Raw genomic sequence first — 15,584 nt, forward strand, 5'->3', positions numbered from 1 at the left:
AAACCTTTGACACAGTCTTATCTTTTTAGTAACATGTCTGAGCGTGCTCCAACACAAGCGCAAGAACACATACACACCTGTCCCTTTTTGTCAGAGTCATCGTTAACGTTCGCGGTCCTCCAGGGTAGTCGAGGGCACCAGTTCTCCACCTGTGACAAGCAAACGAGATCCAATTAGAATGCATGTGTGCTTACAGCCATGTGTGTCTACGTGTACATTTTACAGCAGCGTGTGTGTGTGTTTTCCGTAGGCTCGGCCCGTGTGTAGATGAGGCCTGATGAGCAGATAAATAAGCGTGTGGGAAACATATGTCACACTGACAGCTTCTCACCTCCTCTCTCGCTCTGCCCTTCTGCCTGAGCATGTGTGTTTCTCACTGCATGCTGTTCATTACACCACACACACACACGGCCTATCCTAGCAGCAGGTACACACACTCAACAAGCTTACCTCCTCCCCCGATCCCAAACACACACTGTTCTGTCTGTCCTGTGTGCCATCCATCAAAACACTACCGCTTTCATTTTCCATCTACAAATCAGTACAGTAAGGAATCTCCCGTGACCCACAATGATCCGTATAGGGATCCTAGAATGGGAAACAGAGGTCAGGACATGGAACTGACACCCCGTTTCTAAACCCCAAAACAGTCACAGCCTTGACTTGTTAGCAAAACCCCAAGCCAAAGCTGGTGAAATGGTAAAACACGACGTTTAGTAACTTTAGGAGAGCATGGTGTTGCGATCTAACCGATTATAGGGCCAACGCTTGGACGACTATACCGCTGAGGATAACTACTTAACATCTCAACAAGCTCATCCACCCATTACACCATCGACTGACCGACTCTGTCCATTAGAGGATTCGTTCATCTTTTATTCATGTTCTTCTCAAACTGTCACATCAATCATTGAAGCCGATGCCCAGCAGAACTGACCCATCTCCAAACCCACCCCGCTGAAGTGACCAAATCCAGCTCTCTTACATTCAAGCATGTCCAGACAACCGCTGATCGCCAGGCATATGCACAGGGTGTGTACACAGGTGGTCGGTATGTGGTTTGGCTTGAGTGTTCCTGCAGATTCATTTGGCTGCTCTGAGTGAACGCTCACACACAGCCCTTTACGACCAACTGTTCATCATACGTTGACTCTGTGACCCCTGATCATTCACTCAGAGCCCACTCAGATCAATTATACACACCATTACTGACAGTGAGCAACAGCAGAGACAAGCACCAGCTCAGTTACCGCTGTGTGGCCATAGAGAAGGGCAGATTTAAAAAAAAAAAAAATCCTGACTGCCCAGAGAGGACAAGCTGTGTGGTCACTTTTCCTGAGCAAACTTCTTCAGCTGTCTCAGACCTTCCCTTCCTTCAGCATCTTTCAGCTCTTAGCATAGACGAGTGATGGAATCACTACAGAGCTTTCGGACACCAGAATACCTTCACAGTCAAGATTTCATTGTGCCCTGCAAAGACGTAAAGGCCCCATGTGCCAGACACAGCAGTGTAGCCCCAAAACAACCCTCCAGGTTTCCCCAAGGTGTGTTTTTCACTGAAAGCTTTGTGAGCATAGAGCTGATGTGACTTGCCAAAAAGCTCCTCTGTCCAAAGAACCTTCTCCCAGAAGCATTGTGGCTTGTCGATATTTTTGATGTATTTCTTTCAGCAGTGTCCTCAGGGGTCTTCTTTCAAGCCCACAAAGCAACGGATGGTGCCATCGCACACTGATGTTCCCTGACCTTGGAGTTCAGCTCCTTTTGGTAAACTCTTTGTCTAATGTTCACACTATCTTTCTGTTCAATCTGGGGTCTAGAGGCTGCGTCCGTCCAGGTAGGCTGGCTCCAGTTCCCGGGACCTTAAACTGGTCAATAACATTTGCTGTAGCTCTGAAGTCACAAGGGCGTCAAGCTGCTTGGAGATGGCCCTATGGTTTTCACCTAAAAACATGCCTGTCCATAATTATAGTGCTTGCATCGTCATCCCTTGGCTTCTTCGTTGTCTTCTGCTTTGTAGGTCTTGTAATTGGCATAGCGGCTATGAGCCAATGTGACATCATCATCAGGTTCTCACCAGGAAGTTAAGCCTGCTGGGCCTCAACACCCCCCTCTGCAACTAGATCCTGGACTTCCTGACAGGGAGGCCCCAGTTAGTCCGGTTCGGGGACAGCACTATCACCATGAACACTGGGGCACCTCAGGGCAGTGTACTGAGTCCTCTGTTGTTCACCCTGCTGACTCATGACTATGTTGCGAAACACAGTTCTAACAGCATCATAAAGTTCGCCGATGATACAACTGTGCTGGGTCTCATCAGCAAAGGTGACGAGTCAGCATACAGAGAGGAGGTGCAACAGCTGACAGACTGGTGTACAGTCAACAACCTTCACTGGAATGTAGAGAAGACCAAGGAAATGGTTGTTGACTTCAGGAAATCAAGACCGGACCACTCTCCGCTTAACATCAACGGCTCCTCTGTGGAGATCTTTAAGAGCACCAAGTTCCTTGGTGTCCACCTAGCGGAGAACCTCACCTGGTCCCTGAACACCAGCTCTACAGCCAAGAAAGCCCAGCAGTGTCTCTACTTCCTCCGGAAGCTGAGAAAGGCCCGTCTCCCTCCACCCATCCTCACCCTCTTCTATAGGGGGACCATAGAGAGCATCCTAAGCAGCTGCATCACTGCCTGGTTTGGGACCTGCACAGCCTCTGACTGCAAGACCCTCCAACGCATTGTGAGGACAGCTGAGAGGGAGTCTCTCTCCCCTCCGTCATGGACATTTACACCACCCGCTGCATCCGCAAAGCAACCAGCATTGTGGATGACTCCACCCACCCTTCACACAGACTGTTCTCCCTCCTGCCATCAGGAAGAAGGTACCGCAGCATCCGGTCCAACACGACCAGACTCTGCAACAGCTTCTTCCCCCAAGCCATCAGACTTCTCAACTCAACTCAACTTCTGAACTGATGTTCTCTCGCTCTCTCTCGCTTTCTCTCGCTCTCTCCAACCATTTACCCCAGATAAAATGGGAAGCATTTTTGCACAAAGCATTTGCACTAATAACTTTACTACCTCACTGGACTCATTGCTGACTACACATTGCACAATTTGCACACTACCGCCAATTATTTATTATTCTCTGTCTGTACTGTGTTGTGTTCTCTGTTCGCACTTGTTTGTTTGTGTTGCACTTGTGTTTTGTATGTACTGTCTATGTTGCACCATGGTCCTGGAGGAACGTTGTTTCGTTTCACTGTGTACTCTGTATGTAGTTGAAATGACAATAAAACCCACTTGACTTGACTTGACTTGAGGTTTAACCTTCACACGATCTCCCTACAAAGTTGTCTAGCTTTTAACAGGAAATGCATATCTAGTGCTGATCTCCTAAGGCAGCTTTCCGCTTTGCTTTCTCTGGTCCACGTTTGACTTTTCAAGAATGAAGCATTGCAAATCAGCTGTATGGTGAACAGTGTGGATTTTGTCCATATTAGAATATAGGGAGGGAGAGAACTAGCAAGAAGGAGAGAGGGAGTAAGGGAAAAAAAGTGAGAGAATGAAGAGACAAACAATGAGAACAGGCCTCTGAGAAATAGCAGAGAGGGAGAAGAGAGAGAGGGAGAGAGAGAGAGAGAGAGAGAGAGAGAGAGAGAGAGAGAGAGAGAGAAAAGAGGGACTGGTGGGAGGGGTGGAGAGAGAAAGAGAGGGGGAGAAGAAGCTGATGGAGATGTGAAAGAGACAAATTGGTTGATATGGAAATGCATTCACATCGCCATGGCGACTGTGAATGTCACATGATGCCAGTACCATGTGATTGAGCGTTTGTGAGAGGGGCACAGCTGCATGTTCCTAAAGAAGATTCTCAGTCAGGATCAGATAAAAAACAGCTGATGTTTATCCTCCGAGCTACAAGTTTTTTGAACACCGATGACCAGAAGTACTGATCTGGCTGGCAATGGAAGGGTGTCAGTGAGTGAGAAATACAGTGATTCAATCAATTGGATATGAGCCCTCACCTAATACCATTATGTACAGTGTCAGTCACAGTTGTGTGGCTTGGCGCTCTAAAACCATGTATTGGAAATGGAACAAATGACTACGAGGTTAAAGTGCTTAAACTGGAGTGTGTTTACATCTTGAACTCAATCAATTTCACAACCTATAATGTTTAAAGCCTTTCATGGGGACGCTCTGGTAGGCCCGCAATGCAGCCTACGCCAGTATGTGTTCCTGGAGGTTTTTTTTGCTTTCAGTCTCATCAAAGCGAACTGCTTGGTGGGTTTAAGTTCGAGTGATTGACTTGGCCGGTCAAAAACAGCCTAAAAACACTCCAACGTTGCTCTAGCACCATGTTTCATCTCACTGTACTGCTGCCTGGTGAACACCGTTACTTCAAGGCATTTTGGTTGGATAAGAGCAGGTAAAATACTTCTGTACTCTTCAGAATCCATCCTGCTGCTGCAAGACTGACATGTAGGCCAGCCATATAAGCCCTGCCATCATGTTTATCTACTTTCACATTCCTCATTACTAACTGTCCATCATTGTCTCAGTTGCCCATTGAGTGCAAGCCATAACATTAACACCACTGAGTAGCTCTTTAAAAGCAAAGCATCTAGGCATTTGAGATATGGACTCCACAAGACCACTAAAGGCATCAGCAAGTTGTGAGGTAGGGCCTCAATGAGCCCTAGGTGCCCATGACTCCATGAGGTTCACAGGTGGCTGCTTTATTAAACCACTTTTGGTAGGTACTATCCACTGCATGCTGGGAACACCCTACAGGACCTGCCTGGTCATCTATCCCGGTCATCTAGCCATCAGAGTTTGGCTCTTGTCAAAGTGGCTCAGATTCTTCTGCTTGCCCATTTGATTTTAAAAACACATCACCTTCAAAAACTGACTGTTCACTTTCTGCCTTATATATCCATCCCTTGACAGATGCCACTGTAGATGAAGATAATCTTAAGAATAAGATCTTCACCTCTTTGTGGTGTTGATGTTGTTTCTGTGGAAGGATCGATCAGCTATGCATCAGTAACAGCCAACTTTCAGCCCAACTATGTGAAAAGCGATCTGCCTATGATTTAGCTGATCCTGAGAGCTGGTCAGACCATATTTTGCAAGTTGCTGTAGTTTGCACAAGGTGACGGGACGCTTTATTTCCTCATTTAACCACTAGATGGTAACACAGACTTCGCACAAAGTTGCAGAACCCTTTTTTAACACCACCAACTGGATATCCCTCTCGAGGGTCCCACTCAGCTCAGTAGAGTGAGTATCAGGAGAGCTAGCAAACACTGCTGATGACACTCTAAGCTCCACAGTGCAACTCTGTATGGGAATTCACAGGAGTTCCATAAAGTATTTAAATAAAAAAGGTCAAATCCAAAAAGTAAAAGAACATTTCTCTTTGATCGATCAGCATGATGATGCAAAGGGTACCATGGCATTCAGTCCCGCCCTCAATCGGTATCAGCAATTGGCTGATCGTGGCTTCTCTAGGCCCAGACCAACCCGGCACTCTACACTTACTCCTCTGTTTAGCTTGCTAGCTTTCCTAAACTCCTGAAGCTAGAAAAAATAAAAGTGGGCTTTCCGTTTTGTTGTTTTTTTGTGGCAGGGTGGGTAGGGTAGGAAATGTCTGTGCATTTATGTTTCTATCATTTCAGGTTCAGTTAGGTATGTTTCTGTAGTTGCTCACCCCTACAACAGCAAACCTTTTTTTCTCTCCTCAGAATAACAATAAATCCATACTGGTTCATGTCATAACACAGTGTCCAATGTTTGGTCTGACAGAGGGTCTGGGGGGGGGAGCCAACTCCTGTTTTCTGTTGTGATACCATAAGGAATAGGAACAAAATGCCAGTAGCAATTCTTAGTTCAAAGTTCAGACAGTGCAGGCTATCGACCTCAGCCAATGGTAGACGCGGGGGAATTTGTGGGAGCCAATAATTTAGTTCTGTCACTATACATTTGCAGAAATGTGAGAATCTGATTTGTCAGTTGGCGCCGTGTTGCTTGTGGCTCGTCAATAAACTGTAGCTGCAAAACGCCTGCTCCCACAGGATATGTCTGGTCACAGCTTTATATTTGCAGTCTGGTTCTCTTAGTCCAGACCAAAGCAGAAAATCACTCTGGTTCACTCAGAGTTCAGACTGACATATTTGACACTAAAGCAAAAGATCAAACAAGTAAACATGCCACAGATATAAGTCACAAGTGACTAGACAGATTTTATGACATTATAATACTTTAGCAAACCTTTGGAGCCACGCAGTACTCTTTGTGATGCTCAAGGTTCAAATAGCTACATTTCTATAGACTTTCTTGCCAAATTACTAAAACACAACTTATCAATACATTTAAAAATACATGTAAAATTACTTTCTAGACGATTTGGCAGCAGTTGTCAATTTACAGGATGAGGAGGATGATGATGATGATGGCTACTCAGTGACTGACGAACACACCCATTTACTGTATACGGTTCCAGGGAAAAAAAATAAAGAGACAACCCTACATTATCAATCTCTCTGGTTTTACTATTTATAGGCAATGTGTTTAGGGAAATGAATATCTGCAATGTATTTCATAAACCATGGACAACATTTCCCTTAAATTCCAAATAAAAATATTGCTACTTAGAGCATTTATTTGCAGAAATGACAACTGCTCAAAAACAAACAACGCAAAAATGTTATTATTATAATTATATTATTAAAATTATGATAATTATGCAAATAACTTTTTATTCCAATTTAGACACAATACAAATATTTGAACTTCAAAAATCCCTATGGTGAAATAACCTTGATTGCCAATCACAGCTTTCATATCTTGGCTGGCTCTCCACTAGTCTTTCACATTGCTGTTGGGTGACTTTATGCCCTTCAGAGTCTGCAAATTCAGGTAACTCAGCTTTGTTTAATGAAATGCCTGGAATAAAATGGCTGCCAAACACGTAGAGATGCAAGTGGTCTCTATTTTGTTTTTTCCAGAGCTGTATGCATCTCAATGACGAATCAAAAGGTACATGGTTTCAGTTCTTTCACCAGGGAATGATCCAACACCTCAAGCTACTCTTACCTCGCTCAAGTAGATGAAGAAGGAGCAGATTGAACCGTCTACTCCGTAGTTTCCGTAGCAAGCATCTGAACGCCACATGTCCTTCATCCACTGAGGAAGAGGAGGAGAAGAGGAACATGTCAGAACATTGACAGCAGTAGTTACCGTTACCATTCCACTGTCATTCTGTAGTTGCGTCTGCAGCACACATCTGTATCGCACATGACTAGAAAGGAGACTGCACTGATCTGATAACAGCAGCAAACGTAGGGTCGGATATTCGATGTAAATAGAATCGGCCTTTTCCAACTCTGATACATAACCAGTTCGACATAACCAAGGGAAGAAAGTGAAGCATGTGAAAAACAAGTTACATTTGGCCTAACATAGGGGTGGGAAATATGACATTTTATTGAATAGTGATCAATTGCTTCTATGAGATTACACATGAGTGTAATTTGCGCCGTTTCATTGGATAGAAAGCAGCAGATTTTACATGCAAATCACTGTAATCCATATAGTAGAGTATCTGTATAGCAGTTTTTTATACTGATGCATTTTGTCTGAATGAGTTCAACCTTTTGAAAGCACTACTAAAAACTTAGTTTCAGTATTTTCAGAAAAAAAAAACTTGTATTAAAACAAGCCACAGCTGCCCGGTCAACAGCTCAACTCCAGCTTAACCGTAAGGAGGTGTTCACTGAGCCTGCTCTGAATATTTAATGTGTCCAAGAAAAAGCCCGTCCAGTTTGCCCTTGAAATAAAGTTGGTTTCCTCTCGTCCAGATCCTTTTACTGTATGCTGTGGCGGCCGCTGCAGGGCACAGAAGGACTTATTGATCCAGGTTTGTGTGGCTCAAATCGCATTTATTGATTACACGCCAGTGATGAAGATGATAGGGGATAAAGATTAGCTGACTCTGCACCCAAAGTGTAACACTAGCGCAGACAGGAATAAACCACTTCGCCCGAAACTAGACACTGTCTTCTGGAACTCCGCAGAGGCCCGGTAAAGCTCTTTTGTTGAAATATTTAATGTCGCAAATCATTAAGCAGCTAATTATGAGACTGAATTTTTGCCGTCTTGAAGCCGGGGCACAAACACTCAACCAAGTTGCAAAGCTAAAGAAAAAACAAACCAAAAAAAACTAAAAACTGATGAAGAGTACTAATGAAATGTTTTCCTAAAACCAGATGTTAAGGATGATCTATGCAGTAAATTGCATAATGCTGGGTGTCACAAAAGTTTGTAATTTTTATAATAATGATTTTTCTAAAAGCAGATTTTGTGGCAGTGTAAAATACTGCTAATTCTGGGCGATTTCCTTCTTAAAAAGAAAATGTGGTACTTGATATGGAACAGATGACCAGATTGAGCAAATAAAACAGACTATAGCATCAACCAAGAAAAGCCTTTCAATAACAATTTACATGTGGCAAGACTGTAAACAGATAAGGATAGGAAAGTCAACAAAATGCTATGAACGTAAAGGTGACGGGTATAACATTTGGAAGTTGGTTAGCGTGACATTTGCATGATGGTTTGGGGCTATTGACCTCTGTTAGTCAGTCACACATGTTTATTGTCTTGGACGTCACCGAACTGAATTTTGAGGTTCTGTAACAATAAACCTTGACGTAAAAATGAACAGCAGTAAACCTACGCACATTTGTGATCTTTGGTATCAATAAACACAATAAAACTGGAGAAGAAGCATGTAACCCTCTCGGTTCCAGGGTTGCCCTAGCGTGGCTAACCTAGGTATGGCACTCAGGTAAAGAGAATACATACTTATACAGTACAACAAAGGTCATTTGATTAAATACAATATAATAAACAGAAAATGGACACAACGACCTTATTCTTCTCAGAATATTAAAAACTGACCAATTCTTATAATTAAGGATCATATTTTTTAGAACCACAATGCAGCGCTCTCACAAGCTAGCAAGTTTTCAAAAGTAGTTCTGTAAAGCAGTCAGGATATCTAAATATATGTGTGATATAAAGTTATATATAAATAAAAATATATTGGTCATTTCCAAGCTGACAACATTGAAGTTTTCAATGTGCTGTAGATGATCAGATGTATAAAAGAGCATTTCTTGAGGAAATGCTTGATGCTTAACTGCTATTAGATAATTCTTTACATCATATATAAAACCGGGTCATGGTACAGTCTGTCCCATCTCTTTTTCTGGGTGAAAAAGCAGATTTCATTGTTCCTGGATTTTCAGGGTAATTTTTTTTTTTCTTCATTCTTCACAGAATTAAATGCATTCCAGTAAGTGCAGGACAGCCCACATGACCACTTAAAGAATAGCTTCATTATCCTGCATGACGTTTAAACTCTGTCAAATCTATTGGCTGAGCTGTCAAAGTTACAGTGGTTGTCTGACCTGGTTTAAAAAGCCACCAGGGCTATGAAACTTTAGACGCACCAAGCCTGCACCAAGCAAACTACAACACCACCACCACCACAACAGACAGGCTGAAAGCACAAGGTGCCTGTGGGAAGCATTTTGTAATGGGTAAAGGGAACATTTCAGCAAGCTGTGCACTGAAAACAAAAAGGCAGAATAAATTAAAAACTGGAATAAATAAAGTGTAGGCGGAATAAATAAAAAACTAAAATCTGATAGAATCAAGAGCTGCGTTTGTATGCTGTAAATGCAGTAAGCCATGTTGGCACTACATCGTGTTAAATCACAGGAACTAGCTGTTAACAGGTTAACATAAGCAAATTAGGTAAAAATGAGCATTTTCTTTATATTGGCCACTGCAATTTAAAAAAAAAAAAAAATATATATATATATATATATATATTGAGTTTTACAATAAATTGCATTAGTCATGCCCTGTTGTTCTACAGGAGCCTTTCCTGCCGTGCCACAAAAAGGTCTATGCAGCAAAAATAAAGTCTCCTGCACAAATGGAACAAAATGGAGAATTTTTATGGAAGACCAGTAGCTGAAATACTGACATCTCGCATTCAGCTTAGAGAAACGCACTTTACTGATAGTGTCTAATGTGCTGCCACTACGGCCCTAAGGTTGCAAGCTGAAATTCCGAACCATGCCACTTTGCCATCAGAAGCCGGGGTCTGAGAGAGCACAATTGGTCGTGCTCTCTTCCCTCATCATTCTAAAAACGGCGTTGGCCAGCATAGGCGTCTGTTGGCTGTTTTGGTGAAGCTGGGGACCCAATAGTTAGGCTTTTTTTTTTTTTTTTGCCTCCAAGCATGTGTATTTCCTGTACACTTGATTACGAGTATAGATAGGACAAGTCATCTATGAAAATGTATGCTTGGTGTGTTAGGAGTGTGTTTCATACCAACGCAAAAGTGCTTAGCCTGCAAAATGGGATCTTCAAAGGAAAAGATATATATAAAAAAAAAATAATAATAATAAGTGGTCAATAACATTTTTTTGAACTACTCAAACCTGAAAAACAGAATCATTTTCTCACAAGGAGAGAATTCCAGATTTCAGCCACCAAAGGCAACACGACTCCTATAAAGCACAAAGTGAATGTAAATTTCTCATGAGTAGCAAAATGAGGTGGAGGAGAACATGGATCACAGTCTTTCGCGGTATTGCACCGTCGCCTGGAATTTCTCTGGAGAATGTCGAAGCCTAAGATCTTTTAATTAAAAAGTCTGCGTCTGGATTCCGAATGAATATAGAGGCAGTGCAGGGAAGACTATCAAAAGCACCAGCCCTCAGCGATGACAGCTGGGATTTACAATAAGAAACCTGCGGACGAGCGTTGCTGAGAGATAATAAGCGAGAAGGCTCTCGTTTTCAATGGCCGCTTTCAATTCATGTGCATGAGTGTGCGCAGAGGGAGCAGAGAGGAATGTCTTGATTTGACGCAGGCGAGAATACAGAGGTCTGGATGTAAAGAAGTGGAGTTCCAACAGCTACATATGCACCAGAATGGGAGTTGAGAAGCAGCAGGAAGCATGCCACCTAGAGGTGTAAGAAAATTGATGCATTTGAGTATTACAATGCGTTCTGTGGTACTGCATGGATGCTGTATGGAGCTGCGTTTTATACTACTATACTAACATTTTATGCAAGACTAACCTCAATATATCATACATTGCATACAGTGTCACAATATATCACAATATATTGAATCACAACCCCTGTACCGCCAGATCCTTGCCAATGCACAATCATAATACCACCATGTTTTCTAGTCTGATTTGGGCCACTTTCAAAAGTGATACTGAAACAGAATGGGTTTCAGATAATGCGCCTTCAGAGTTATGTGGATATTAACCATAATTATTCAGTTCTGATACAATCCATCAATCCATTACATTTGCGTATTGGTTGATACCCGATACTGATCTGATACCACTGTTGAATTAATAAACCGTATACCTCACCATGTGGGAAAGACTTACGGCATCACTTGAGGACTGATAAACATTATTTTACCACCATGTAAAACTACTAAAAATATGCCAAATTAGATAAATAGAAATGCACTGATTTGCTACTTGGTGATTTATTTGCAAATAAATTAGTAGACTGTGCCGGATCTTGGCACAGTGTTGTCTGGGCTCATGGACTGAAATTAAAAGTCTGTGAGACCAAAGAGTGCAGCACCTCCCTTCTCCGTTTCTTATATGTCAGATGTTGGAAGATAAGATAAGATAATATTTTAATTCTCAGGAATTAGAAATACAAGAAAATTTGAAAACTAACACTGGAAACATTGTTTTCTGAAAACAGTCGGCATACTGGCTCATTCGCACAAATTATTGAGGTCATACCCACACATTATATAAGATATAGCTAAAGTGAGGCCTACGGTCATCCACTACAAACCTCCAACCGAACAGTTCAGGCTAAATCTGATAGTATCGATCTGTTGTTTTTTGGCTCTGTACGAGGTGTGCTCAGCTCGTTCAGAGGCTAAACTGGCTAAAGCACAGACAGATGAAGAAGATGGAGGAGACAGACCCCGCCCATATTTGCCAGAAGCTAACCCTCTGCCTGTCCCTTTAACGGAACAGCTTTATTTTCATTAGAAACTGGAAAATCTGAATACCACACAATGACGGCTCAATCAACTGCATGCCAAGTTTGTAGGCACGCAAACTATTTGTTGGTGTGTTGGGTTCCCCGATGGGTTCTCTTTAGGGTTTATCCTTACCATCAGAAGACTACAAGTCAAATTTCTGCTGTGCCAAAGTGCCAGACAACTGTTATCTGCATGTCTGTTCATTACAATATGAAGCAAAAAGATCATAGTCTCTGTAAGGATTTTTGCAAACAGCTATAAATCAGTCCGACCTTGGGATTCAGCACATACTGGGTGATCCTGAAAGGCTGAGCTGATATTCCAGTCAGACACTGTTTGGAAGGTTCACTCGTTTGCTCTGTCTCTCTTCTAAGAGCTCCACTCAGCTACAGGCAGGAGGGCAACATGGTAGCAGATGGTGTGTGTGATAGTAGCTGTGTTGAGAGGCTTGTCAGTGGGTGGAAGGATGTGTGCAGAGAGGGTTGTGTGCTTGTAGATTACAAGGTCTTTGTTGACCACCAGTTTTTAGGAGTGCATGATACGGGTCTCTCTCAGTATGCATGCATCTGCAGAAGCCTAACGCTGAACAACGTGCTTCCAGTTCATCAAAGAAAAGGGCCGCCACAGGACCACCTCTGTCCACCTCTTATTTGAGTAGAATTCTAGTAACCTAAAAATTAGTAACTAGTAAATTCTAGTAGATGTACCGGACAACAGGGCCAATACAGTGCAGATACAAGGTTGAGAATATAATAAACTACCAATGGAAATGTGTCACTATTGGGCCAATTTGAGCAGATTACCAAATTCTGAACTGGATAAGAGTCTTACAGTTCTTATTTGGGGGCTGTTCATCTGCTCATCCTTGCAAAGGCTTTAAGTTATGTGAGATTCCTTGACCTTGATCTGGCTGCACTGCTCTTTTGAGGTCTATCTACCGATGTTCAATGATGTTTAAGTCAGGGGACTGTGAGGGCCATGGCAAAATGTTCTGCTTGTGCCTCTTAAGATAGAAGATTGTGGGTTTTGAGGTGTGTTATACTACATAATCCTGCTGTAGAAGCCCGCTTCTTCTTGTCTGTAGCATTTCTTTTACATGTGGGGAGATGTTTGTAAACTAGTAAACTGTTGCCTGTCCCACTGGCTGCAACACGAAGCCTGAAGCACAGTAGATCCAATTGCTCAACAGATCCAATTGCTCACCCAGGCAAATTGCTCACCTTTCTTTTTCTTCTGATGACTCTTTCCTGAAGGTCATATTTGGAAAAAGTATCGCTGCACAGTAGAACAGGGCACTACTACTCCAGAGTCTGCTAAATCTTCCTTAAAATATTTTGCAGCCAACAGACTTGCAGCAGGGGGTTCTGATTTGCCTGTCTCTAGCAATCCTATGAGCAGTTCTTCTAGAAAACTTTCCAGACCTCAGCTTGACCTCCACGGTTCCTGTTAACTGTCATTACTTAATTACATTACGGACTGACTTGTAACGTAATTAAGAACGGCACACACTTAAACTGTGCGATGTCTCGCTAGCTGTGTACGTCTTTCTTTGAGCGTTTGAGCAGTCTGAGCTTTATAACCCTTATCTTACGAAGTGCTTCAATTAAAGGAAACAATGACCATTAAGACTTGGATGCTTTAAAGGGGTGTACATCATGTGTAAACCAAATGGAAATACACAGTCATATCAGAACATTATGACCACCCCTGGTTTGGAATTCGCACAGTTGACATAACATACTTTTTTAAAATCATCTATGAAAACATTAGCCTGGTTTACACAGCATACTAAAATATTACATCTATCATATTGAAGCTTCATTATCTTTATCATTATTTAAAAAAAATAGTGGCATTGTGCAGTCTCAAGCACACACACACACACACACACACACACACACACACACACACACACAGCTTCATGTTAATACACTTAAATATAATTAAACCAATTATCTCCTACTCTCACACTTCTGATTTCAATATCGATTCCAATAATCACCTCGGCTGGCCAACAATGAGGTGAGATAGGCTGCTCTATCCCACTAGGGTGAGAAACAAGTAGCTCAGTAACACATCTAAACAGAATCATAAGATTATATTTGTCTGTTAAAAGTCACATGATATGATAATTCTATATTAGTCCTTATGATCTTCTGGTAGTTTTTGTGAAGTAGCTTATTATTGTGAAGCAAATTTTGACAGTTACGACATCTGGCGAACGCATTTATCCAGAGCAACTTACCATTTAATCACGTTACAGAGGTAGGTGACTATAGCAGTGCAGCAGAGTCTTGCCCAAGGACTCTTATTGACATAGCTTAATGCCCCCCCCCTCTCCCCCTCCCCCTCCCCCCCTCTCCCCCTCCCTCCCCCTCTCCCCCTCCCCCTCCCCCTCCCCCCCTCTCCCCCTCCCCCCCTCTCCCCCTCCCCCTCCCCCTCTCAGTAGCTATATTGATGTTAACGTTGACTGATCTCTGGATGAACTGGACCATATTCTGTGCTCACAAGGTTAAGCTGGGCACTTAGCTAAGCTAACAAAGCTCTATTATGTCCAGGTATGTTAAAAATCTACAGTTAATCTGGAGAGCTGTTGCAAATGACCAACATTCACAACTATTTGCATGATGCTAACCTAACAGGAACAATTTTACTAGGCTAATGTATAGGAACTATGTATGGGAACTGTAAATACTTTGCTCCCTTAAGGAGAGTCTTGAAAATTGTTGTGCTGACATGATCACGCAAAAAAAATGCTTATTAGTATTTATTAATACTATTTATTATACTAATAGAACAGTTTGAATAAATAAAACACTTACTGACAAGATAAGTACATTTACGTTTTTTTTCCCTAGAGGGCCCAAGGCCATCTAAGAGCACAGTACTGTGTACTGAACCTTCATTTACCTTCATTTTGCCCTCACAGTGCGGGAAGCCATCAAGCTGAGGCAGCTCACACTTCTCCTGTGCTCCATTTAGCAGGTCTACAGAGAGAAAGGAAAGAACAACAGGTCAATACTGCTGGCAATCACAGTCGCCAGCCATCAGAAATTGTAATCAGTCTTATCTGTGCCATGATCGCAGGGTTATATGGCAAAGGCTGCTGGTCAGTTTAAACAACTGGGTTTAATGTACATTGTTTGACTCTGGGAAAGGAGCTCGGTGTGATCTCTGCACTAAGAACAGGAAATAATAATGGAATAATCATAACAGGAATGTTTGGGTAGTGATGTTTTGACACCTGTGGGAATGGGACTGAATGAAACACCTAATTTTAATGATTAAGAGCTGTGTTCCAATACTTTTGTCCATGTAGTGTAGGTTTCAAAATTGATCGTATGTCTACACACGGTGGTCTTCAAACTGTGGATCATGACCCACTGGTGGGTCGCAAAGAAGCTACAAATGGTAGCTACAATCACAGGAAAGTGCGAGTGTACAGGGAAATGCAGTAAAGTGTCGCATGATTAGTGAC

At 42.4% G+C, this 15,584-nt stretch overlaps 1 protein-coding gene across 1 annotated transcript in view; it reads right to left on the reverse strand.

Moving 5' to 3' along the window:
* The window catches only part of mgat5 (alpha-1,6-mannosylglycoprotein 6-beta-N-acetylglucosaminyltransferase), a 121,433-nt gene that overhangs the window by 45,857 nt on the left and 59,992 nt on the right, over positions 1-15,584 (reverse strand). The window contains exons 4-6 of the mRNA XM_072671111.1: positions 15,017-15,093; positions 7,091-7,180; positions 78-149 (exon numbers count right to left, since the gene is read on the reverse strand). Coding sequence (XP_072527212.1) covers positions 78-149; positions 7,091-7,180; positions 15,017-15,093 — 239 coding nt within the window. The remainder of the gene's footprint in view (positions 1-77; positions 150-7,090; positions 7,181-15,016; positions 15,094-15,584) is intronic.

Source organism: Salminus brasiliensis, chromosome 25, assembly GCF_030463535.1.
Source record: "Salminus brasiliensis chromosome 25, fSalBra1.hap2, whole genome shotgun sequence".
NCBI lineage: Eukaryota > Metazoa > Chordata > Actinopteri > Characiformes > Bryconidae > Salminus > Salminus brasiliensis.